The following is a 25,033-nucleotide window of genomic DNA, read 5'->3' on the forward strand; positions in this document are numbered from 1 at the left end:
GATTGATTCAAATACTAAATTAGATATTAGCAAAGCCACCAACATGTTAACAAAAAAAGGTCAGCACATCATAATAAAGCGATTGTACTAGGAATGCAAGGCTGGTTTAACATTTGAAAATCAAGCAACATAATTTACTGCATTAAGAAAATAAAAGAAAGAAAAAAGAAGAAATTACACTGTTATTTTCTGTCAACACGAGTCACAAACAGAAAATTCAAATGAATGTATAGATACACCATTAGAATTAATAATTCTGTTAAGGTAATTGGACACACAATCAATAAAGAGAAGTAAATTTAAAAAATAAATTTATATACAGCAACAAATAAATATTATGTTAAGCAAAATAAGTCAGTCAGAGAAAAAAACAAATATGGTTTCACTCATATGTGGAATTTAAGAAACAGAACAGATGAATGTAGGGGGAGGGAAGGATAAATAAATAAATAAATAAGTAACAAAAACAGAGAGGGAGGCAAGCCATAAGAGACTCTTAAATATACAGAACAAACTGAGACTTGCTGGAGGGGAGGTGGGGGGGGGATGGGCTAAATGGGAGATGGGCATTAAGGAGAGCACTGGTTAGATGAGCATTGGGTGTTATGTGTAAATGAGCATCCCCTAAATTCTACTCCTGAAACCAATACTACACTATGTATTAACCAATTTGAATTTAAAAATAAGTAAATAAATAAATTATATTCAAGAATTGTATGGGGGGTTGGCTGAAATACATGGTGAGGATTAAAGAGTACAATGTAGAGTTCTTGAATCACTATATTGTTACACCTGAAACTAACATAATAGTGTGTGTTAACTATACTGGAATTAAAATTTTTTAAAAACTTGATAAAAATAAAAAGACTTATAGTACAATATTATGATCATGTTAATTCTCCTCAAACTGATCTATAATATAACTCCAGTCTAAATCTCAATTGTTTTAAAATAGAAACTTACAAAGACATTCTCACATTGAAGTGTAGGTGCAAAAGGCCTAGAGGGACAAAAACAACCTTGAAAAAGAAAAACAAAGTTGGAACATTTACACTAACAGGGAGCAAGGCTTACTTTCAAGCTACAGCATTAAAACTGTGGTCCTGAAGGACAGATAGATCAAACGAACAAAATAGAGTCTAGAAACAGCTCCAATCATATATGGTCCCCAGATATATGACAAAATACCTACAGCTATTTAAACAACAGCAGCAACAACAAACAAGGTGACAGTAATAAAGATTGGGAGGATCCGGAGCAAGGGGAGCTCGAATTCCTTGCTGCTCAGAGTGTAAATTGGAACTCTTTGGAAGAGAGTTTGGAAAATTGAACTCTATGGAAAAGAGCTTCGGCACTTTTTATTAAAGCTGAAGATAAGTATACCCCATTGCCTGGCAGTCCTAATTCTGGGATACAACTATACAAAAGCGTATACTGTGTACACCCAAACCATATCCTAGAATGTTTCTGCCAGCCCCATTCATAAAAGCTCCAAACCGGAAACAGTTCAAAGACGCTTCAAAAGACAACAATAAATACAATATGTGTGTTCATATAAATACTCCACAGCAGTGAAAAGGGACAAACCCTTGCTACATACAAAAATGTGAATGATTCTCACAGATGTAAGGTTGAGTGCATGAAGCAAACACAAAAATATATACAATAAATAATTCTGTTTCCATAGGCAAAATGAAATGATGGTGATGGAAGTTAGGGTGGTGGTTACCTTTGGAGGAGCTCTGAAAGGGAGCACAAAGTGGACTTTGGGGGTGTTGGTGACATGGGTTTGTTCACTTTGTAGCATTCACCAAGATTTCTGAACTTTCCTCTGTTTTCTATCCTGCTACAGAGCTATAGAAAAAGGAAGCATATTTTAGGAAAAAATTAGTCTGGAAATATTTTTATTCTTAAAGGAAAATGTGGTGCACTTTGATCACATAATAACAAAGTATGCAATTGTTGGTTTCTTTTCTTTTTTGTTTCCAAATATCAAAAACCTTGGGGATAACTGTCAGTTGTAGTGACCATATTAATTTAGCTGGTTTATTTCTGTCTTCTTCCTAAACGGCTTTTAATTTTCTATTTCTTCTTATTATATGTGTGTTTTCAATTATGTGCTGCCTCAAATCTTCTCAGGAATCAATTTCTGATGAAAATGTATGATACATACCATTTTACCTAGGAATTGTGGTTACCATTTTGCTTTACTTTTTTTTAACACCAAAAAGCTAAAAATGAGCAACCAAACCAGGATGCTTACACTTTTTTCAATTAAATGTAAAAGACCAAGATGTCCACTAGATGGAGGCAAACCCCAAGGCTAAATTTTTCTTGTAAAAAGTTAAATATATTTAACGTAAAAACATACAGTCTATAGTAAAGAAACAAAAACTTAATATATTACCAGAGTTAATATATTGCTTTGTATTACTTAATGGTGTATTAGTAAAAACTAGATGGATTAAGTTTCACATTCTGTGTTTAATTACACAGATTTTAAATATATCTCCAGAAGTCACCTCAGTCTGTCCTCTGCTTGGAACAGGGCAATTGAATAAAGCAATGGGGGTGCCTGGGTAACTCAATGGTTTCCTCATATGCCTTTGCCTCAGGTCATGATCCAGGGTCCTTGGAGTGAGTCTTGCATTGGGCTCCTTGCTGTCTGGGGAGCCTGCTTCTCCCTCTGCCTGCCACTCCCCCTGCTTGTGTGCTCTCTTGCTCTCTCTCTCTGACAAATAAATAAGATCTTTTAAAATAATGAACGGAACAATGGATGTTTCATGCCATTGTTTTTTCTTCAGAGTAGCGGATGCTATAACCATTTTGGTTTCCTATTCTAGATTCTAACAGTCCTCATCTAAATTATTTAAAAACCCAGTAGATTCCTTCTTTTAACAACAAAGCCATCTTTTCAAATTTGTTGAGTGCTTTCAAATGGACTAATTATTTTAGAGTAATTATTTAGTTTCCTACTCTCATTTAATGGAAAAAACATTCCTTCCTGTTATAAAGGGCTTTTTGCTTGGGATTGTAAAATTCCAGTGAATTGGTGAAATCTTCCTCTTCTACTTCTTTTGTTGTCTTTGTTGTTGGTGGTGGTGTTAATAACTCACAGGACTCTGCAGTGCCTAGAAAGTTATACCCTTAGAATTCAGCGAAGAGAGTCTCATATGCCCCTGCTTGCTATGGAAAATAACACAATGATGAAACTAGTCATCCCTGGATACCCTACTTGTAAAAATCATTGAAAAAATCATTAAAAAACTATTGAAGTATAACTTCTGTACAAAAACCTGCAACCCATTTAAAGAATACAACTCAATGACTCAGGCAGTGGTATACAGCTGCAAAACTACCACTACAAACATGATATAGAACATTTCCATCTCTTCCAAAAGATTCTTCCTGCCCTTTTGCAATCCAACTTCTGTCCCTGTTGCCAGGCAACCACTGCCTTGCTGTCTATAAATGAGTTAATTTTCCCCCTAAATGGATATTCAGTTGGAACACAGTACTATGTCTTTAAGAGAATTCCTACTCCAATCCTTGGCACCTTTGTCAAAAATTAATTGACCATTTCTTTCTGGATCAGTTCCTAGAGTCTCTTTTTTCCTATTGATCTACATGTCTATCCAATACCACACTGTCATTACACTGCCATTTCATAGTTAGTTTTGAAATCAGGTTGTATAAATCCCCCAGCTTTGTTGTTCTTTTTAAAATTTGCTTTGGCTCTTATGACGTAGGAATTGCTGAATATTTTATGCCATAAAATGCAATCTGCTCCTTTTAAGGGTAATTTTCATGTCTCCAAACACTACTGTAAATAAATAATTTGAAAGAAAATGGAATTTTTGTTGTAATTATTTGATAGACTAATTGGTGGTACATGGATATTAAGATTCAGGGACACCACAGATGAAAAGCTGTATTTGAATGTGAGCTTTCTGGAAATGTAGTTCAGTGGGTGGGGTGACAATGGGTCATCTTAACCTCTGTAAGCCCTAACAGAGACTTGTATGATGACATCTCAAAGGTTTTTGTGGGGCTCACATGAGAAAATTTTAGTGAGCACCCACAGAAATCCCTCAGTTGTTAGTTATTAATATTATCATAGTGGTCTGGTGTCAGAAGGTATTGGCTTTTCTTATCCCCTCTAGAAGTAAAAAGCCTGTGTATCAACCTAAGAGCATTTTATCCAGCAATGCAATATAAAATTTACAGTTGCAATGGTGCAACCTATTAAAAACTCAGGATTTGATTATTATACCCATTAATACCCAGAAGTTAGAATTTCCCTAAAAACAACTTCATCTGTACTAAGGGGTAAGTTTTCTAGAAGCCAAAGCTGGGAGAAGGAAGTAGGCTGTTCTTAAGAATGATACTCAGTATTGAAGAGTTTTCTTTTTCTTATTGTATGTTTTATCTTAATTTTTTAATGTGTTCAAAGAATCTCATTAATATACTAAAAATTCAAAATAGAATCAATGATGATCTAATTTTTGAATGTATACTGGTGTGGAGCTCGATCCCAGGACTTCATGACCTGAGCCAAAGGCAGACATTTAACTGAGACACCCAGGTGCCCCTTGTTTTGTTTTTTGATTCCTAAAAATTACCTGTTTAAGTCATCTGTGTCCGAAAACAGAACTCCAGTGACTGCTTAGGAGACAGTGCTACTTATCAACTCAAATTAACTCTCCAATGAAGTTTGCCTAATTTTTAAAGACTGTACATCTAGTAGAGATGAAAAGCTGAACATATTGTTATGCCTCAATAACGGGTCCGTGATTAAAGGAGCGAGACTGATATAAAGCGAAGGACAAGCAAAGCTTTATTTCTGGCCAAGCATCAGGAATCTAACCGAATATTCGGGGATGCACCTCTTAAAAAAAGAGAGGGCGACCCTTCTGTTTCACAGACTAGCTTTTAAGGGCAAAGGCCATGCGGTTGGGCCTGGCCATGCACGGGTGGCCAATGAAATTGTAACACACACAGGAAACTCCACAGTGATGCTAGGTGACCAATTGAGTTACAACTTACCCTAGTAGACATTTGAACCAGCCTATTACACCTTGATTAGGATTGGCGCCAAAAGGGTTCCCCAAGGGTGGGGGTCCCTGCTCCTTGGTAGCTAGGGAGACAGTATGCAAGCCCCTACTGATCGGATGTCTCCACCTGGCCTGACCCACCCTTGTATCTGGGCTTTGTTACCTGAAGCTGGTTTCCTGGACTTGTTTTTCTTTAAGTAAATCCCCTGGGGGAAGGGGAGCAGGGACAGTTTAACTTTAATGAAAGCCTCTTGTAAATAAGTCCTTACAATATGAGATGAAGAAAAAAAAATAAACCAAATTGGGTATCAGTTTGCTTTTAGAATTTATTTTTATTTCATTAAGCAGATTTTCTAGCCTATAAAGCCTGCTCCTCTGAGATCCACTGGCAAATGTGACCATGTCATTAAATTCATAATGATGGCTATTAGATGTACCTGAGCATTGACTGGGTAATCAGTGATGAACCAAATATGAGAGTTTTTGTGTTTTTATTCCACTTGGTCAACATTAATAAGACTCATCCTGAAAGGGGTAAAATTAGGTATGAATTTAAAGAGGAACTCAGGTAATAGGCCTTGAGGAGCTGTATAGAGAACAAAAAATAAGCCACTCTCTGCTTCTCAGCCCTGGGTACAGGAAACCCATTTTCTTTCAGAAACTCATTTCCTCTCAGTCCTTTTAATTATTTGCTAACATCCTTTTGCTTCCCCCCTCCCCCAACTTCGGTTTTTCCCATTGGTTGGAGACCTCTGATGCCTGAAAGGGACCTTTGAAAATGGGATATAGTGTTTCCAGGAATGGAGGCATTTGGATTTTTGTCATAATAGATGCCAATGAAGAGAAATAAATGAATGCATCCGTAGAATAAAGTCTACGTCCCATCACCATGGTAGGTAGTGGGTCAGAGAGCTCCCTGCAGGAGCATATTTAAGATTTAGAAGAGCAAAGCCAACTCATTTCATTTGTGAGCCTGTGAATTATGATGTACTCCTTGAACAATGACAGTCACCTTTCCCTAAGCATATAAGCTAATCAAAATTAAGCCAGTTATGAAAAACAGTCTTCGAATAAACTCTCCCAGATTAGAGAAAATTTTTTTTTAAAGATTTTATTTATTTATTTGACAGACAGAGATCACAAGTAGGCAGAGAGGCAGGAAGAGAAGCAGGCTCCCCGCTGAGCAGAGAGCCCGATGTGGGGGGCTCGAGCCCAGGGCCCTGGGATCATGACCTGAGCCGAAGGCAGAGGCTTTAACCCACTGAGCCACCCAGGCGCCCGATTAGAGAAAATTTTCTTTGCAAACCGAGTTTTGTTTTGCTTTTTGGGTTTTTTTTTTTTTTTTTAGGTTTCTTAAAGCAAAGTGGAAGATACAGGTAAGTAAAAGAGTCAAAAGCATGGTTAGTGGATGCCTTCTGTGGATAGGAAACACTTTCCTAAGGAAAAGTATAAAGGAAGCAAACAACACAAATTCTGTGCTCAGAGATGGAAAGGATTTCTCTTTCATGTGGAGTTTGCTCCTCAGCACTGGTTGAATGTTGAGGCCTGAAACCAAGGGAGTAGTGAGTCACATCTCAGCTCCTTATTGTAAGTAAGGAGGCCTCTTTGGCCCCAGACTTAGGTGGAGAGCTTATGTAAAAATCATGGATGCAACTTATTTCCAGAGTAAGAAAGGAGTCACAGACTCTAACTTTCAGGTAAGCAGGTAGCTTGTTTAGCAGTCTGCTAGGATAGATGGGGTCCTATTCTATTGTCACTGCCTGTCAGCTGTACCTGTCATTTGGTATCCTCAAACTGGGCCACTTTTTTTTTTTTGAGAGAGTGTGTGCCTATACAGGATGAGGGAAAGGCAGAGGGAGAGGGAGAGAATCTTAAGCAGGCCCCATGCCCAGCACAGAGCCCAACACAGGGCTCAATCTCACCTCTCTGAGATCATGACCTGAGCCAAAATCAAGAGTCAGACGCTTCAATGACTGAGCCACCCAGGCGCCCTGGGCCCAGTACATTTCATAGACATTGGTATTCTGAAACTGAGGCATCTCCTAGCCAGAGATCACAGAATAATTAAAGCTATCCTAATTCTTGAATCCTGTTTGTCATGATGATTCAGTTCCTAATTAACTTTTCTGAGATGATTCCATTTTTTTTTAACCCCAAAACCACCAAACATATTTGATTAAGTAACATTATTAGTCCATAGTGATTGGCTCACATGGATTGGCTCAAAGAGACAAACTTTGGTGAATAAACAACTGAAGAAAGGCCCATTGGTTTAGTTTCCTTCCCATAGCATGTCAGTTCTGGTGTTAAAAAGTTAAGAGACAACGCTTCAGGAATAGTCACAGAAAGGGTAGGCGGTCAGTGGGAAACTCCTGCTAGAGAGACTGAGACAGTAGTTAATCAATATATGTTTGATGAATACATAGGTTATGGATCCAAGGAAGATCTGTGCTGATCAAAAAAAAAAAGAGAGAGAGAGAGAGAGAGAGAGAGAGAGAGAATTGGTATCACTTTTTTTGTTCAAAACTTTTATTTTTTTCTGAATATTTCTATTTATGCTTGTGTCACTATCCACATTGTGGCTTTTTTAAAACCTGAGCCACTTATAATCTAGCCCCAATATAATCATCATCCCTTCACTCTTCGAATTCTTTTTCCCTCGTCTCTTTGCCTTTGTAGGATTCATATAAAAGGACGACCTTGGAAAACCGAGACTTCCTGTGAACTAGAGAGACCATCTCAGCGGTGCCCCAAACACCAGGATTAGGCAGGTAAAACCGGTTGGCGAGCACATATAGTACGATCTCTTGGACCAAGGTAGAGTTGTGCGCATGTCTAAAAAGTCACGCCGACTCAACCAATGGAAGAAGGATCGTGTGGGTTGACCAGGGTGAGGTAGGGCCGTCCACAGGATTGTGTGAACTGTGGTCGCGGAGGCAGTTATGTAACATTCACGGGCTAAACACTTTAGTTAACTACTTTGCTGAAAATGGTCTACACTCTAAAAGATAAAGATCTAAGCTTCTTTAATGTTTTTTTAAACTTGTGACCATTCAAGTCACTAAGTGAGTTCTTACCATTTAAAATGAAAGCAAATGGCTATTGTGATGTGGAGAAGATGGCTGAACTGCACCAGTATACTTGAGATTTTTCAATTAAATTCTGAGTTACCTCACCTTATAAAAATACATGTCAATATACTAAATACTGCACGAAGACCCAGGACTGGGGGGGGTGGTGGTATTTAAAAATACACTTCTCTTGGATCAGCACCAAAAATATCATTAGTTTTTCTGTACAACCCGTTACAAGTTGTTAAGTAGAAGCGTGTTAAAATTATTTCTGATAAAAATTACAAAGTCCACATAGATCAGTAAAGGTATATCCAAACAACTTTCAAATACATTTTGACATCAATGTTAGGCATTTCACTGGGAAGGGCATTCGAATGTGTACCACTGAATTTGTCGCAAAACTTTTGATGTCAACTTTGTATCATGGGCATATGTCCTATCTCACACAAAGGAGGCACTGGCACTTGGAAACGTCAGAGGATTATTAGAACTGTTATGGCTGAGGTGAAGAATTTGTGCAGCCTTCCACAATTTCAAAGAGGTAGTGATAGACACTTGTCCGCCTGGCAATATCAAAGGCCGTTTCTTCCAAGTTGTTCTTCAGACCCGGTTTGATGTAGCGGTTCATGAGGAGGAGCTCCAGGGTATCTTTGCTGTCCCTGTTCCCGGCGGCGAGGTGTAAGGGGGTCAGGAGGCCTTTTGTTTGGGCGTTGATATCTGCATCATGCTGGAGTAACAAAGAAGCGACTCTGGTGTTATTCCACTTACAGGCACTGTGCAGCGGCGTCCAGCCATCCACAGTCACTGCGTGGACATCTGCCCCTTGTGCAATCAGCTCGCGTACCACATCTAAGTGTCCACTGTAGGCTGCTCGATGGAGAGGGGTATATTCGTCTTCGTCTCTAGTGTTCACATGGGTGGCCTTTTCAGACAGTAGTCTCCGCACTGTAGTAAGCTGAGAAGGAAAAGGATCTTTTCAAAACCCAGCGTGACCAAAACAGTACATGAAGCAAACTAAACTGCCCAGTGGTGTTAAATTTATTTGAGCTCCACAAAAACTTGTTAGCAGAGGACTTTTAAGATAAAAATGATTTAAGATTTATTTTGGGGACAGAGGGCTACAGATTTAAGAATAAACATGTTAGTGTTAACCACACTCTTGCTTCTAAGAATGTGACTCTCTCTGAAAACCAAGTATCAGTATCAGATGTATGACAATCACACATTTACTCCTGGTCCAGTTAAGGCCCACTGCATCTAAGCTTTCGTCCTAGAGAAATAACACAGACCATAATTGTATTTGATATTTTACACTTCATTAGTGAAAACATTAATAACTGATTTTTCTACAGTAGGATTATGGTACCAATATGCATAGTGCATAAAGCTTCAAAAAATTTATCAGAAGAATACAGTGGTAACAAGGAAATCTAGAGATTAAGGAGCTCAATTCCTTCCTACTAAAACAACCTTGGAAACATGTTTTCAGGAAGTGATTTTCAGTTTGGTCTTTGGATCTCTGGTGGGATACAGTGTGCTCCTGGATGAAAAAGTTATCCAAAAATGCAATACTTTTTAGTTATTAATTTGCTACCACCGACATGGAAGAACTTAGTAAAACGAAGAAGTGGCTGAGCAGGAAGAATCCATTTGATGATACTACTTACATAATACTGGGCAAATTAATATTCCTGAATCCCATTTTCTTAAACTGTAAAAGGGAAGAATATTACTTATCTTGTGGGGATAGATGAGGATTAAGTCAAATAATATAATAAAGCACATGGTATAGTTGGTATTCAAAACAAGTTAATTCCCATCCTCCCTCTTCTAAATGATAGTTGTCTCTAGGACGATCTTAATGACTTAATATAAATGTTTTAAAAATATAGGTGATTTCGGGGCACCTGGGTGGCTTAGTGGGTTAAGCCGCTGCCTTGGGCTCAGGTCATGATCTCAGGGTCCTGGGATCGAGTCCTGCATCGGGCTCTCTGCTCAGTAGGGAGCCTGCTTCCCCCTCTCTCTCTCTCTGCTGCCTCTCTGTCTACTTGTGATCTCCCTCTACTTGTGATCTCCCTCTGTCAATAAATAAAATCTTAAAAAAAAATATAGGTGATTTCTTGCTAACTGTATAATTATCCCTTAAACTCCCAAATAATACCCAAAAGGACGCTTTGTGACTTACTATGTCCTTTCATGGACATTGCCTCATTTGATCCTCAAATCCTGTATAAAAGATAAAGGTATTATCATGGCCATTTTTATAGGTAAGAAAATAGAGGTTCAGGAATGGTAGGATTTGCCCAAAGTCACAAACCAGACAGAGGTTCAGGGACAGGTCTTCTGGCTCTGAATCCAGTACTTTTCTTATTATATTATGGTTTCCTCTTTAATTGTTGTTTGTTTTTTTTACCCGATTTTTTTCTGCGGCCCAAAGAAGCAATTTGCTTGGATCTTTTTCCATCTTTTTTTCTTGCAATTGATACCACTCTTCAGTTTTTTCATCTTGTTCCTCGTCTTCATCAGAATTCCCTACCCAGAGACTTTGGGTACCAGTGGGAATAAGGTGCCCATGTGTTTCCAACAATTCAAGCTGGTTAAAGTGTTCAGAAAAGTCCAGGGAATTTTCTGGGTCTGGTTTTTCATCACTATTTACTTTCCCTTTTTCCATTTTTCCTATGACACTAAATATAAAACATTTCAAACGCCAGGGTATAAATAATCTTTCTAGAGATGAATTATGTCTGCTTTATTTTATCCATCAAGATCTGGAAACACAAACACAAAAATTATTAGCAAAACAGTAATTGTTTGTCAACAGCATAGATAAGTCTTGCAAACATACACAATAAACCCATCTAGACTTTTTGGTTTTACTGGTAGTCTTTACATTCTCTAAATATCAGCACTGAAATTTGTTATCTATACTTTTAATGGTTAAAACTTTATTTTTCTTCTTGTTGTTTTCTTCTACTAAGCCAATGGTTATATTATTCTGAATCTATTGGTTTCAATACTATTGTATTATATGAAGACTGATAAATGCTTAAGGCTTTTAAATCATAATTAAAAAGACCAGCACATTTGTGATTTTTATAAACTAGACACATAGATGATGTAAAGCAGAAATAAAAACTTTTAGTTTCTAATAAATTACTTCAAAGAATTAGACATTCTTAGGGACGGAATAGCCCCAAGGATACCTGTATAAATCTCTCATCCGTGCAGATATCTTTATTAACACATCTATAATAATTATCCTATTTCTACTCTAATAATTTCAGGCTTGGGAAAATTCACTGCTTTAAAAAGGAGTCCCATTCCTTGAAAGACAACTCTAGTTTTTAGTTGGCTTCTTGTCTGGAACTAAATTTCGGCTGTCATTCACTCCATTCAACAAATATGAATAGAATGCCTGGTCTGTGCCAGTCTTCAGGTATTGGGATTCAATAATGAACGAGATTCATGTCTTAACCTCAGAAAGGTTATTGTCTATTGGAGGTGACTAGAAACAACAGCATGATGTGTGCTATGACAGGACTCTGTCCAGATACAGTGATATACAAGAGGGTTATAATTAATCCAATCCTGTAGGATTAGAGAAGGCTTCTTGAAGGAAGGGACATTTATTTAGTGAAGCTGCCACATTAATTTATAAACCAGTTATCAGTTTTAAGAGTTGCACAGCTTATTAAATCTTAACCAATTTTTAAAAATGCAAATAACTAGTAAGTATCTTTTAAAAATACCATTTCTCAGGCTCCCAATTATATTTGTTGAAATCTTATCAGTCTTTCAAGGCTCTTCTCAGATGTCATCTCTTTCATTAGTCTTTTTGAACTTCCAAATTAGATTTCTCTCTAGTTGCTTTTTGGTTCTACCTATTGTCTTATTTCAGCACTAATTATTTCCTTAGAGGATTATAAGCTTAAGGATAGAGTCTGTATTTAACTTATATTTATGTCCTAATCAATATTTGTAGAATGAAATTTAATTAAAGTCCTATCACTTGATTTTGTCTGGAATGGATTCTGAGAAGTTCCAGAATTAGTCTTCCCTTAAGATACTAATTTCTTTCTAATTTCACAAGCTTAACAGCATTCAATCCTAATGTAGCATTAGATTTTATCATTAGTGCCAAAAGTACTAACCTTATGTTTAAATTTATCACTTGTGACTAATAAGGTCTCTGGGCCTGTTACTTCGCTGTAAAATGTAATGACTATACGAAGTGATTTCCAAGTCCTGCCTGGTTTTTCAGAGTCTATTGATACCCCATCAGAATTACTTTACGTTTTATTAGTTCTCTTGGAATTTTCACTTTTTATTATTGAAGTAATGTTGATATAGTGTTTTATTAGTTTCATGTGTACGAACACAGTGATTCCACAATTCTGTACATTACTCGACCCTCACCACAGTACACTACATTACTGACTACACTTACTGTATTGTTGGCTATATTCTCTATGCTGTACTTTTCATCTCTGTGACTTATTTATTTTATAATTGGAAGTTTGTACCTCCTCAAACCTTTCACTCATTTTGTCTATCTTCCCACCCCTCTTCCCTCTGGTAACCACCAGTTTTTTTCTCTGTATTTATGATCTTTATGATTTCCTGTAGGTAGGAACTCCCATTGGGACTCTCATTTTTTTACTTCACTATCAAACTATTCCCTGAACTTTGCAAAACAAAAATGATCATATATCAGTTCATTAAACACTCTGAACAGATACTGATAAAGTTCATTTAACTAAATAAAAAATAGAAGTAATAAGGCACATTTATTCTCCCCTTTCCTTTCTGTCCCCCCCCCCCGTTTTTAAATTCTTAATTTACTGCTCCAGATACAGTAACTCATAAATAAAATTTCTTTTTTAATTTAGGTAGATTTAATTTAAAGAGTCAAACCTAGGTGTATCTCCCTGACTCCAGATTTTTAAAAAATCGATTAAGATTCTTACTTGATGATACTCCACCAGGAAGAAATAGGGTATGTTTCTTAAAAGAACCCATTTCGACAGAGCTCTAAACTGTCAACGCCTCAGAAATAACTCAGTGACAGATGCGGGCATAAACCCCCTTTTACAGGTGAAGGCGCCGAACTTCGAACTTCGTACAGATTAAAACAACCTGCCCTAGATAGGGACGCTTCAATGGAACTAAAAGGTCAGATTTTTTTCATTCCAAAGTTTCACATTATTTTTTAACTGTACTGTATTTTACTGCTATCAGCACAAAGCAATATAGACGTGCTGTAACCGGGATCCAGGGGTGAAAATAAGGGGAAGCTGGGAGTAAAAGGGTCCGAAGGCTCTAACTCTGGGGAGTGGGAGTGAGGGAGAAAGCCCCTAGTCCCGGCCCTCTGGCCCCGATTGGTCATTTCCCAGGCCCGGAGTCGCGCCTGCGGCCTTCCAAACAGCCAAGAGTGGAGAAGCCACTCCAGCCCCACCCCAGACCCGCGACGCGGCTAGAACAGCAGGGCTCAGCCGGGCTCGACAGGTGGCCCGCTCCCAAGGGCCCAGGAGTTTTTAGGTGGCGCGAGGGGACCAAGGAGCGCGGTCCGGGACATGCAAGACCTACCCACCTTAAAGAAAGGAAACATCGCTGTCGCGGACCTCGCTTCCGGGGTCGTCCCTCGGCTTCTCAGGATTGGCTCCTGCTTAAGGGCGGGGCGTCGCCGACGCTTTCCCGGCTCCCTGACGGCATTCGGCAGCCAATGAGAACCGAAGAAGACCTGAACTCTACGGCATCAATGAGGTATCGCGAGAGGAAGAGTCGCTTTTTTATTTTATTTTTTTTTTCCTCTCCCGCCTAATTCAGGTTTATGGCCCGGCGGCTCCTTGCGTGCAGGCTCAGGAAGTGTTGTTGCTTTACTTCTCACGAATCCTGCTCCTTCCCTCGAATCCCGCTCCTTCTTCCCGGGTAAAAGACAGCCTGGGGGTCCGGTGCGGGGGCTTTGGAGAGTGTAGGTGTGGGGTAATTTAAGGAATTACCGTCTCCTATTTTGTGGGATCCCGGGCGGACGTCCTGAGTGGATTGACTTTCTGGAAAGAGTGGGACGAGTCGGTTAAGGCCTGGAGGTTCTGGTTTTGGCTTCAAAGAGTCCAGGGGCGGCGAGGGGGACGGTGTGTGGAGGCTCAGAATTTGGAAGGAACCAGGAGTCCGGATGTAGGAGGGGTGGTTTCGCTGTGGCAGCGGCTCTTCCCCGAATATGTTGCCATTTCCAGTGGCCTCTCGGGCGTTTCTCCGCGGAGCACGTGTTTCTGTTTATTTACGCTAGATTTAAACGTGGGGCCTTCTCTTTTCCTAAACTGGACCATTCCTTTAAACAGCCCTGTGGTTGAGCATGAAATACGCGATTTTCTCCATGCCCCAGGGTAGCCTGTGCACATCCAGAGTTGTTTTGTGTGCTAAACCAGAATTACTGTCTGTGACCCTCTCTGTCCATTTATCTAATAAACACTAGTTTCCAGTAGTTTAATCATAGTGGTGAAACTAAAATGGTAAAACTAAACTGGAGATGCGCTATTTTCTGTTGTTAGCTCTTAAAAAATAAAAATATAGTCGGTGCTTAGATGAAAATGAGATTCCTGAAATCGGTAGTTTTTAAAATAATGTATTTGACAATAATGTAATTTTGTTTTTAGAATTTGCTAGAATTTGGAATCGAGTGAGTTTCCTGACGTATTTGATCACAGGACCCAGGAGTACTTGGAGAGAAAACTAGTCGGAGAGGAGCTGAACTGACCATACATAGAAATGAGTCCTGCAGATGCCCTGTAAGAACTTGTCTTCTGGAATCTTTTTTGCTTTGGATTTCTTGAAGCCCATCAACTATAATCACCATGAACAAAAACTTATTTAAAAAATTAGCAGTGGGGCGCCTGGGTGGCTCAGTGGGTTAAGCCGCTGCCTTCGGCTTCGGGTCATGATCTCAGGGTCTTGGGATCCAGTCCCGCATCAGGCTCTCTGCTCCGCAGGGAGCCTGCTTCTTCCTCTCTCTCTCTGCCTGCCTCTCTGCCTACTTGTGATCTCTGTCTGTCAAATAAATAAATAAAATCTTTTAAAAAATAAATAAATAAAAAATAAAAAAATAAAAAATTAGCAGTAAATAACTTGCCTATAAACAGAAATGCCATCAAAAAGAATACATTGTTAAAAAATTAGCATAATTTTTTATAATTATAAAAGATAATATACAGCTATAGATTGAGGCCTTGCAATAATTTGATATATTACTGTAGTATATATGTTTATATTCTTAGGTTTTCTCTTAAAATATTGAAGCTATCAATATTCTTGAACTTTTGTGAGGAAGTCTTATTGGTCAATGCAAGCCTATTTAAGCAGAGTTTTAGAGTAGTAAATTGTTCTAGCATTGAATAGATTGGAAATAAATTTGGGTGAAATGAAAATCAGTGAAAGAATCAGAAGACCCTGATTTCGGTTCCTTGATTATTACTGTGTGACCATGGGGAAGTTAGCAATTCTCTGAGCCTTGCCTCCAGTTCTTCATTTTGTATATATATAATTGGAACAGAATTGCCTTTCTCAGATTAATTTAGATGTTTCAGTGAGGGAATTCGTTTGAAGATATTTTGTAAGTTGATATGGAAGCTTAGGTTAATGTGATCTTGAAAGTATTAGATCAACCGGTGTGTATGTAGCAATTGGAACTATGTGCATATCTCATCTTTGAAGTTTTTGAAGAGAAATCTCTTCTAGAAAAATCTCATATATAAAGATTTTAATTTGGAGATATATGTGAAAGTTTTTTTAATTTTATTATGGTTTAGTGAAAATAGACCGAGTGGTTAAATCCTGTTTCTTCTACATAAGTTGTGCGATAACTCATTTAATTTCTCTGTAAACAGTTTTTTCATTTTTTTATTTTTTCATTTTTTATTTTTATTTTTTATTTTATTTTTTTTTTAAAGTTTTTTTTTTTTTTTTTTTTTTTTTTGACAAAGTTTTTTTTATTATTTTGTTAGGCAGGCGGAGAGGGACAGGAGGAGGAGGCAGGCTCCCTGCTGAGCAGAGAGCCCAATGCAGGACTCGATCCCAGGACCCTGAGATCATGACCTGAGCCGAAGGCAGCGGCTTAACCCACTGAGCCACCCAGGCGCCCCAGTTTTTTCATTTTTCATTTTTTTTTAAAGATTTTTATTTTTTATTTATTTGACAGAGAGAGAGATCACAAGTAGGCAGAGAGGCAGGCAGAGAGAGAGAGGTAAGCAGGCTCCCCGCTGAGCAGAGAGCCCGATGCAGGGCTTGATACCAGGACCCTGGGATCATGACCTGAGCTGAAGGCAGAGGCTTTAACCCACTGAGCCTCCCAGGTGCCCCAGTTTTTTCATTTTTTAGAGATAGTAATACCTACTTCTTTACACGTGGAAGTTGAAGTGAGATCATAGATACTTAAGTTTTTTAAAGAAAGTTTTTTTTTTTTTTTTTTTTTTAAGATTTTATTACTTATTTGAGAAAGAGAGCTTGAGTCTGGGGGAGGGACAGGGGAAGAGGGAGAAGCCGGCTCCCTACTAACCAGGGATTCCAGGGGCTCAGTCCTTAAGTGTATCCTTTTTTTTTTTTTTTTTTAGATTTTTTTTATTTATTTGTCAGAGAGAGATCACAAGTAGACGGAGAGGCAGGCAGAGAGAGAGAGAGAGAGAGAGAGAGAGAGGGAAGCAGGCTTCCTGCTGAGCAGAGAGCCCGATGCGGGACTCGATCCCAGGACCCTGGGATCATGACCTGAGCCGAAGGCAGCAGCTTAATCCACTGAGCCACCCAGGTGCCCCCCTTAAGTGTATCCTTAAGGCATACACTTAACCAATTGAGCCACCCAGGCTCCCTGAGTATTTTAAAGAAGTTAGAAGTTACATTAAAAGAAGTTACATTAAAGAAGCTATTAACAACTACTATATTGCTGCTTTACATGAGAGTACCTTTGAATACTACCAAATTCAAATGGAATTGTAAATCTGTTTTGTTACTTGGCCATATTTGTTAATGAAACACTAACTTTGTGTAGGGAATAGAATCATGCAAGTGTCTTCAGGGGCTTGAATATAAGTTACTAGTTTATTTGGATAAAATCTACTTATAAAGTAAGAGGGAGGGCTTTTTAAATTAACAGTCGACTCTGAATTTTCTGAAAGAGTGCAAAATAGATAAAAAGCAAGTTTAGATATGGGGGTCAAATCCTCTTGGGATTTTGGGATGGAATAGAATTGGAAAACAATGAAGCTTTTAGGTCCAGGGTCCAAAGGAATGTATAAAACTGAAGTTGTAATAAGGTTATACTTTTGGGGCACCTCGGTGGCTCAGTGGGTTAAGCCTCTGCCTTTGGCTTAGGTCATGATTTCAGGTCCTGGAATCCAGCCCCACATGGGGCTCTCTGCTCAGAGGGGAGCCTGCTCCCCTCCACCCCCACTACCACCTGCCTCTCTGCCTACTTGTGATCTCTGTCTCTCAAATAAATAAATAAAATCTTTAAAAAAAAATAAGGTTATAGTTTTTTGAAAGGAGTCACAGAACCTTTTAAAGTTTATGTGTGTTTGTTTTGTTTTGAATTAGGTGTAGGCAGACAAACTGAAGATCTGTCAATTGCTTCAAAATTTCAGACTATTTTAAAGCTAGAAAAGTGATTTTACTGTATAACTACTATTATTTATCTTCTAAATTTAGGTTTTAATCTGCTTGAGCATCTTTTAATGAATTATCTTGAAATGTTTCTTCTTTTTTTATATAGTGATGATGAAAATACATTTAAAATCTTAGTTGCAACAGATATTCATCTGGGATTTATGGAGAAAGATGCAGTCAGAGGAAATGATACATTTGTAACACTGGATGAGATTTTAAGACTTGCGCGGGAAAATGAAGTGAGTTTGGTTTACATTTTTTCAGTTTCTGCTGTGCTCCCTTAGTCTGTAGTAGACTCTTTTTCTTTCTTAAAGTTGGAGGTTTGTTTTACAGGTTCATATGCTCACATTGCCTGCTTAAATATCAATATACTATAAACCCAAAGCAGATTTTAAGTGCTTTGTGACCTCAATTCAGTAGGAGTTGGTTTTGGTTAGAAGTTTGTGAAAGTTCACACGTATTTATGGGGTGTTTACTGAGTGCAGGATCCTGTTGCAGTTTCTGTTTGAAATGGAAAGATGACTCATAGTTTCTGTTTTCCAAGAATATACAGGATATCAGTATGTGAGATAAGACAGATGTCCATAATGCTCAGATGCAAGTCTTATGTGTTAAGAACCAGAAGAAAATTATAAACAGCCTTTCCAGTAGTTTAGAGGTAGAAGAGATCCCATATAAAGTTCTCTTCTTTATAGAGCATAGCAACATCAGTTTAAAAGAACGGGGTGGCATTTAACTTAAGCTTTGAAGGACGAGTAGGCTTTTGATGGGTAAAGAGCATAGAAAATGTACATTTCACAGGAGGAAGGGCACAGAGATGAGACAGTATGAGGTATGTTAGGGTGCAACAGGTCAGTTTGGCTTATTAGTAGGCCGTATGTTAGAAAACGTGCTGAAGGGGCACCTGGGTGGCTCAGTGGGTTAAGCCTCTGCCTTCGGCTCAGGTCATGATCTCGGGGTCCTGGGATCGAGCCCCGCATGGGGCTCTCTGCTCAGCAGTGAGCCTGCTTCCTCCTCTCTCTGCCTGCCTCTCTGCCTACTTGTGATCTCTCTCTCTCTCTGTCAAATAAATAAATAAAATTAAAAAAAAAAAAGAAAAAAAAAAGAAAACGTGCTGAAAAGAATAAAAACACTGTCTGAGCTGTCTTAAGGAGGGCTTCAAATGCCAGATTGAGGAGTTTGTACCCAGTTCAGTGGAAAATCTCCTGGTGACAGGATACTGCACGAATTGGTGACCAGACTACTATTTTCAAGTAGTGGCATGGGTTGGAAAAGGGGAAGTGGATGCAAGAAGTATATGGATTTGCATACATCAGGGGTAGAGTTGAGGGAAGGAGAGAGGACAAAGTCCTGGTGTATGTTTAAGTTTGGGCAAATGGTGATACCAATAATAGAAATAGCTTCTAAATAAGGAAGAGGTACTTTATGTGGGAAGGTGATGAATTCTGATTTAGACCATTTGAGTTGGAGATTCCAATATGACATTCAGTCAACATTCTAGCAAGCCAAAGGAATGTCCTGTTGGACATTTCAGGAGAGAGCTGGGGAGTAAACAAACGCTTGTGACTTACAAATTAGTGTCTTCAACCTTGACTTTTCCTCAGAGTTTTGTTCCGTTTTTCTGCAAGTCCTTTGGTTCTTCCTCGTTTTGTTCCGTTTTTCTGCAAGTCCTTTGGTTCTTCCTCGTAAACATATATGGAAGCTGTTTTTGTGCTTATATGTTTAACCCAAAACTTTTATCCTATTTTATCCTATTTATCCTATTTTGCTGGACTACAATAGCTCCCCATTCGTCTATTTGCGTTCTTTCCCCCTACATCTATTCAGTATAGTGCCAAAGTGAACTTCTAAAATCATAAATCAGATCATATCTCTCTGCTGCTTGAAATCTTCAAGAAGCCTCTTTCATTGATGCTAAAGTAAAATTCAAACTACAAAGCTCAACTCGATCTAGCCCCTGCCAAGAGACTTCTGCAACTCTCTGCGTTGTTCATTGTGCTCCATCCACCCTGGCATGTTTTATTCTGGGACCTTTGCACGTCTGGTTCACATTGGAGCACATTGTATTTACCGTTTTCGAGAGGTCTTCCTGGATGTCTCCAAACACTTCAGTTACTCTGTTTATTTTTTTCATAACACCATCTGAAATAATATATTGAATTGCCTACTTGTTTACTATTGATCTTCTCCACTAGAAGGTCAACAGGAGAGTGAAAAATCTTTTCTGCTTGTTTACACTGTATCTTAAAATTTAGGAAGTCTCTAGCAAGCAGTAGGGAACTCTTAAAAATTTGTTAATGAATATGGGACTATCTAGTACTTTTTCATTTTTAGAGGGTTTCCTCTTTCCCTGAGGACAGAGAACTTGGAGCTGAAGGAGGTGTGTTTCCTACTAGAGAAACTTGTGTTCTCTTTTCTCTTGGGTACTAAAATACTACTTTTCCTGAGCATAAGCTTCTTTCTTCTACTCTGTCCTTTGCTTCCCTTCTGTTTCCTTGTTTCCATTCCTGTGTTCCTTAATTTTAATACTCCCCTCCCCCACAGCCCCATGCTGGTACTTCCAGGTGCATATTTACTGTTTACCCTTAATTTTTATTTAGTATTTCTTATTACTAAAATCTAAATTTCTCCTGACTTTAAGTCCCCTATTTTGTGTGTCTGTGCCACTAACTAGCCTTATTTTTACGCCTTGATTTCTTGGAGTCTTTTGTTTTTTTAACTTTTAATTTTGAAGCAATATCAATCTCATAGAAATGTTGCAGGAATAGTACAAAGAATTCCCTCTCTTTACCCTTCACCCAGATTTTCCTACATTTTACCACTTACCATATTTGTTTTATTCTCTCTCATTACATATGCACATGTACGCTTTTTTTCTGAACCATTTTTTTTTTAAGATTTTATTTATTTGAGAGCGAGAGAGCGTGAGCTGGGGGAGATTTTCTGAACCATTTGAGAGTAAATTGCCTGTATAGCACTGTGCAATTATCAAAACCAGGAAACTAATGTTGATTCAGTACTGTTACATAATTTAAAGATGCTGCTAATTGTCTCAGTAATGTCTGTCACTGCAATTTGGGGGCAGGTTGGTAAGAGTCCAGGTCCTAAAGTAGGATTACATTTTGCGTGAAATTGTCATGCCCCCTTAGTTTCTTGTAATCTGCTTTCCTTCGGGCTGCCTTTATCTTTTTATGACCCTGGCATTTTTGAAGAGTTCAGGTTCATCATTTTGTAGAATATTCTTCAGTTGGATTTGTCTGGTATTTCCTCATGATTAGATGAATTTTTGCATGAATACCACGGAAGCAAGTTATGTCCTTTTCAATGTTCCCTGGAGTCACAAATTAGCTTCTAAAAATTAAAAAAAAATTAATTTTTGGTAAAATACAATAACAAAATTTACCATCTTAACATTTTTAAGTGTACACTTCATCAGCAGGAAGCACATTCACACTGCTGCGTAACCAGCCTCCAGAACTTTTCATCTTGCAGAAGTGAAACTATATCATTTCGATTGCTACTCCCCCTTCCCCTTGAAATGTTTTATTTTCTTTGATGTTGTTTTTTTTTCTGTGCTTTTGTGATCATTTTCTTCCTTAAATCTTGTTCATTTTTGAAGACCTAGCTTAAGTCCCACACTTTTATTAAAGCTTCTCTGACTACTGTAGGATGGAAAACTTTTCCCTTCTTTTCTTTTAGGTTATTGGGCTGATCTAATAATTAAATCGACATAAGACACATGAACAGGAGCAAAACAAATTTTGTATGTACAGGAGCCTCATAAAATATTAGACTCCCTGACAGGTAATTGAGGCTTATATTGCCATCCTGAGCCAAGGAGAAAGGGGGTAGAGGTCTAGGCCTTCAAAGGGAAGGAAGATAATTTATAGGAAGATGGGAAGAGCAAATGTTTGCCATGCCATGTAGAGATGTCTCTCTGTCATAAAAGTTATCTCTGATAATAGCTCTTCCTGGTATAGATCCCCTGTCTAAATTCTTTCAGGCAGTTAAGGGGGGACAAAAAAAAAAGCTTTTCCTGAGTCTGCCAAGTCTTAACTGCCTTTAGCTCAAAACAATCCACATGCCAAAGTGACACTTTTGGGAGTGCCGTGTTCCCCTCCCCCTCACTTCTGTAGCTCAAGTCATCTGTACTGCTGGGCTCTTTTTTGTAATTAAGAATTTAATCTAGTTTCTTTAAGTAGATTATACACTTCTTGAAAACGTGTTGTACTCTTTTTTTTCTGTATAATTTCTTGCTTCTCTCTTGTTTCTAGAATGCTCTCCTTAAAGTCTCATTTGTTCTTTGACGTGCAACTCAGATGCCATCGTGTTTACATAGTCTTCTGGACTCCTTGTCCTCAGATGAGTTTCTTCCCTTCAGTTAGAATTGATGGTGATGGGGCGCCTGGGTGGCTCAGTGGTTTAAAGCCTCTGCCTTCCGCTCAGGTCATGATCCCAGGGACCTGGGATCGAGCCCTGCATTGGGCTCTCTGCTGAGCAGAGAGCCTGCTTCCTCCTCTCTCTCTCTCTCTGCCTGCCTCTCTGCCTACTTGTGATCTCTGTCTGTCAAATAAATAAATAATCTTAAAAAAAAAAAAAAAAGAATTGATTGTGATGTCATTGCTGCTCCTGGTTTATTTACATATCCATTCTAGTTCATGTCTGAGTTTGAGTTCTGTTCAGATGTGTAACACTTTTTCTCTTCCATTAGACTCTGAACCATTTAGGGAAGAGATTGTATTTTATCCATCACTTATATCTGGAGTGCCTGGTACAGGGAATTGCACGTTGTCAGTGTTTACTGAGTGCATGGACATCATCTGTTTTGTAGATAGCTATTTCCTTAGGTTCCAGTGCCTGTTGGAGCCCTAAATAATGATTGAATAAATTGAAATCATGACCTGAATTGAACTGGCTGTCTTGTCCAGAGGTGCATTAAAGTGCTAAGTTTATGTTTGATTTGAATAACAACAACAAAAATAATGATCACTTTGGGTAGCATGAGTTAGGGGTTTGGTATAATAATTTGAAGGTGGCTTTTTTGAAAGGTAGCCTAGGAACCGGAGTTGGAGTCAAATTAATCAACAGACTGGGAGGCCCCCTGAATAAAAATAAAATAAAAATCTTTAAATCTCCATATTCAGTAGTATCTTATGAGATTTTTTCTACCTCTTTATAGTTTTAACATTCTTAACCACAAAACATACTAATTTTCACACTATTTTCTGTTGATTAGGTGGATTTTATTTTGTTAGGTGGTGATCTTTTTCATGAAAATAAGCCCTCAAGGAAAACATTACATACCTGTTTCGAGTTACTGAGAAAATATTGCATGGGTGACCGTCCTGTATCATTTGAAATTCTCAGCGATCAGTCAGTCAACTTTGGTTTTAGTAAGTAAGTATATTTAAATGCTTAAGTGAATGTTTTCTTGTGTATAGTATTTTTTGTAAAAGACAAACACCTTAACAATTAGCGATTTCACTTTCACCAAAAGCTGTTTTCATAGTAAGTGTAATTCTTTGAATTTTCTGTATATTATGTTAATTTGTATTTCCCTAATTATTTATATCTCTGCGTATCTTCTCAAATTTTTATTGTACACCTTGGTATCTTCTCCTATTCATCTCGTTTGCCCATCTTTTTTTTTTTCTTTTTAAAGATTTTATTTGTTTATTTGACAGAGAGAGATCACAAGTAGACAGAGAGGCAGGCAGAGAGAGAGAGAGAGAGAGAGGGAAGCAGGCCGAGAGCCCGATGCGGGACTCGATCCCAGGACCCTGAGATCATGACCTGAGCTGAAGGCAGTGGCTTAACCCACTGAGCCACCCAGGCGCCCTCGTTTGCCCATCTTAAAAATTGGGATTTTTGTCTTTTCCTGTTGAATTCATAGAGGTTGTTTATATATTCTAGAAACTAAATATTTGTTAGGCATGTATTTTTTTTCCAGTTAGTGGATTATCTTTTGACTTTTTTATGGAGACTTTTGTTGACAAATTCTTATTTAGTGAAATATATCATTTTTCCCTCCTTATGATTTGTACTTGGGACTGACTGATGATATCCTCCTAGAACGCCATGTTGTAAAGATAGTCTCATGTGTTTGTATAGGATACCACATTGCACGTAGTTGAAATGTTCTCTCAGACTCCTCAGACTATGCTAGTTTCTCTGTCTTTTCTTACCTTTCATCTAGTCCGCTATTTCATAAACTGTCCCTCAGTTTGGGTTTTTCTTATGATTACACCAGGATTGTGGGTTTTCAGGAAAGAATATTCCAAAGGTGAAGTGCCCTTCTCATAGCATATCCAGAGTGCAAGCTGTCAACATGGCTTATTACTGGTGAGGATAACCTTGATCTCTTGGTTAAGGTGGTGTCTGCCAGGGTTCTCTGCCGTCAAGTTAGGATTTTTCCCATTTCATATGCCGTTCATTAGAAGTGAGTTGCTAAGTCCAGCGCACACTCAGAGAGGGATTTAAGTTCCACCTCCTAGAGAGAGGAAGGAGTGTCACAGGATATGGGCATATTGAAGCTATCATAGTCAATAAAAATTTTGAGGGAGTTATTTTGAGTCTCTGCACCTATTCTGTATTTCCTTAAAGTTTGTCCACTAATTTTAGCATTCATCAGTGGTTTTTGCCTGTAGCAGTTACAACTATGGTGTTTTAATGGTGATTTTCTATTTCCATATTTTTCTACATTTATTAATAAAATTCTTCTGTAAGGAAGATTTGTCCATTGTCCTGCATTTGTTAACTTACTTACTCAGCTGTCTATCAGTAGGAACTTATTTGCTTGTTTATATCAGTATGAACCCATTTTTTTTTCTTTGGATTATAATTTAATACTATTATAATCTACTTTGTGGCTCAAATAATTTGTTCTAGGGTTAGTCATTGGGTGCTTTTTCAGATTGGTTCCTATCTGCTTTTGACATACCCTTATCCTCCCCCTACCCCCTTACTTTTTGGTGCTAGAAGATGCTCCAAGCTGATTTTTTATTTTCCCTTCCTTAGCTTTAGACTCATCCATTTCTTCAAGGAGCCCTGGTTACTTTGGAGGATGGTATTTGAAAGCCCAAATCTAGATGCTGGACTTACACATTGCTATTATCTTTTCCCTGCTTCTAGGCTGTCTGTGCTCACAGCTACGAAATACATGTATATGTACTACCCATGGGAACAGACCTATTTGTCTTTATTTCTTATTTATTTATTTATCTATATTTTTAGTATATGTGCTGCCGAAGCGAGCAC

The 25,033-nt window shown here is 38.3% G+C and overlaps 2 protein-coding genes across 5 annotated transcripts in view; one reads left to right on the forward strand and one right to left on the reverse strand.

Annotated features, from left to right (window-relative positions):
• Window positions 1-7,561: 7,561 nt before the first annotated feature.
• Window positions 7,562-13,774, reverse strand: LOC111154425 (ankyrin repeat domain 49). 3 transcript variants are annotated; one of them, XM_022514021.1, is made up of 4 exons: window positions 13,719-13,774; window positions 10,542-10,896; window positions 8,973-9,083; window positions 7,562-8,855 (listed from the first exon to the last, which is right to left on the reverse strand). In XM_022514021.1, exons 2-4 carry the CDS (start codon window positions 10,797-10,799, stop codon window positions 8,622-8,624), a joined length of 603 nt encoding a protein of 200 aa, XP_022369729.1. In that variant the 5' UTR covers window positions 10,800-10,896; window positions 13,719-13,774; the 3' UTR covers window positions 7,562-8,621. The 3 variants fall into 3 exon arrangements, with proteins under 3 accessions (XP_022369729.1, XP_022369727.1, XP_022369728.1); XM_022514019.1 differs by having other exon boundaries at window positions 7,562-9,083; XM_022514020.1 differs by lacking the exon at window positions 13,719-13,774 and having other exon boundaries at window positions 7,562-9,083; window positions 10,542-11,180.
• A 103-nt stretch (window positions 13,775-13,877) lies between these two features.
• Window positions 13,878-25,033, forward strand: part of LOC111154487 (MRE11 homolog, double strand break repair nuclease) — an 81,636-nt gene continuing 70,480 nt past the window's right edge. The window contains exons 1-4 of one of the 2 annotated variants that reach the window (XM_022514100.1): window positions 13,878-13,891; window positions 14,833-14,913; window positions 17,883-18,015; window positions 23,013-23,173. In XM_022514100.1, coding sequence (XP_022369808.1) covers window positions 14,894-14,913; window positions 17,883-18,015; window positions 23,013-23,173 — 314 coding nt within the window. In that variant the 5' untranslated portion in view covers window positions 13,878-13,891; window positions 14,833-14,893. Of the gene's footprint in view, window positions 13,892-13,950; window positions 14,057-14,781; window positions 14,914-17,882; window positions 18,016-23,012; window positions 23,174-25,033 lie in introns of those variants that run through there. The other variant, XM_022514099.1, reaches the window with a different exon arrangement.

This window comes from Enhydra lutris, unplaced genomic scaffold (assembly GCF_002288905.1).
Source record: "Enhydra lutris kenyoni isolate GAN:26980312 unplaced genomic scaffold, ASM228890v2 scaffoldscaffold37, whole genome shotgun sequence".
NCBI lineage: Eukaryota > Metazoa > Chordata > Mammalia > Carnivora > Mustelidae > Enhydra > Enhydra lutris.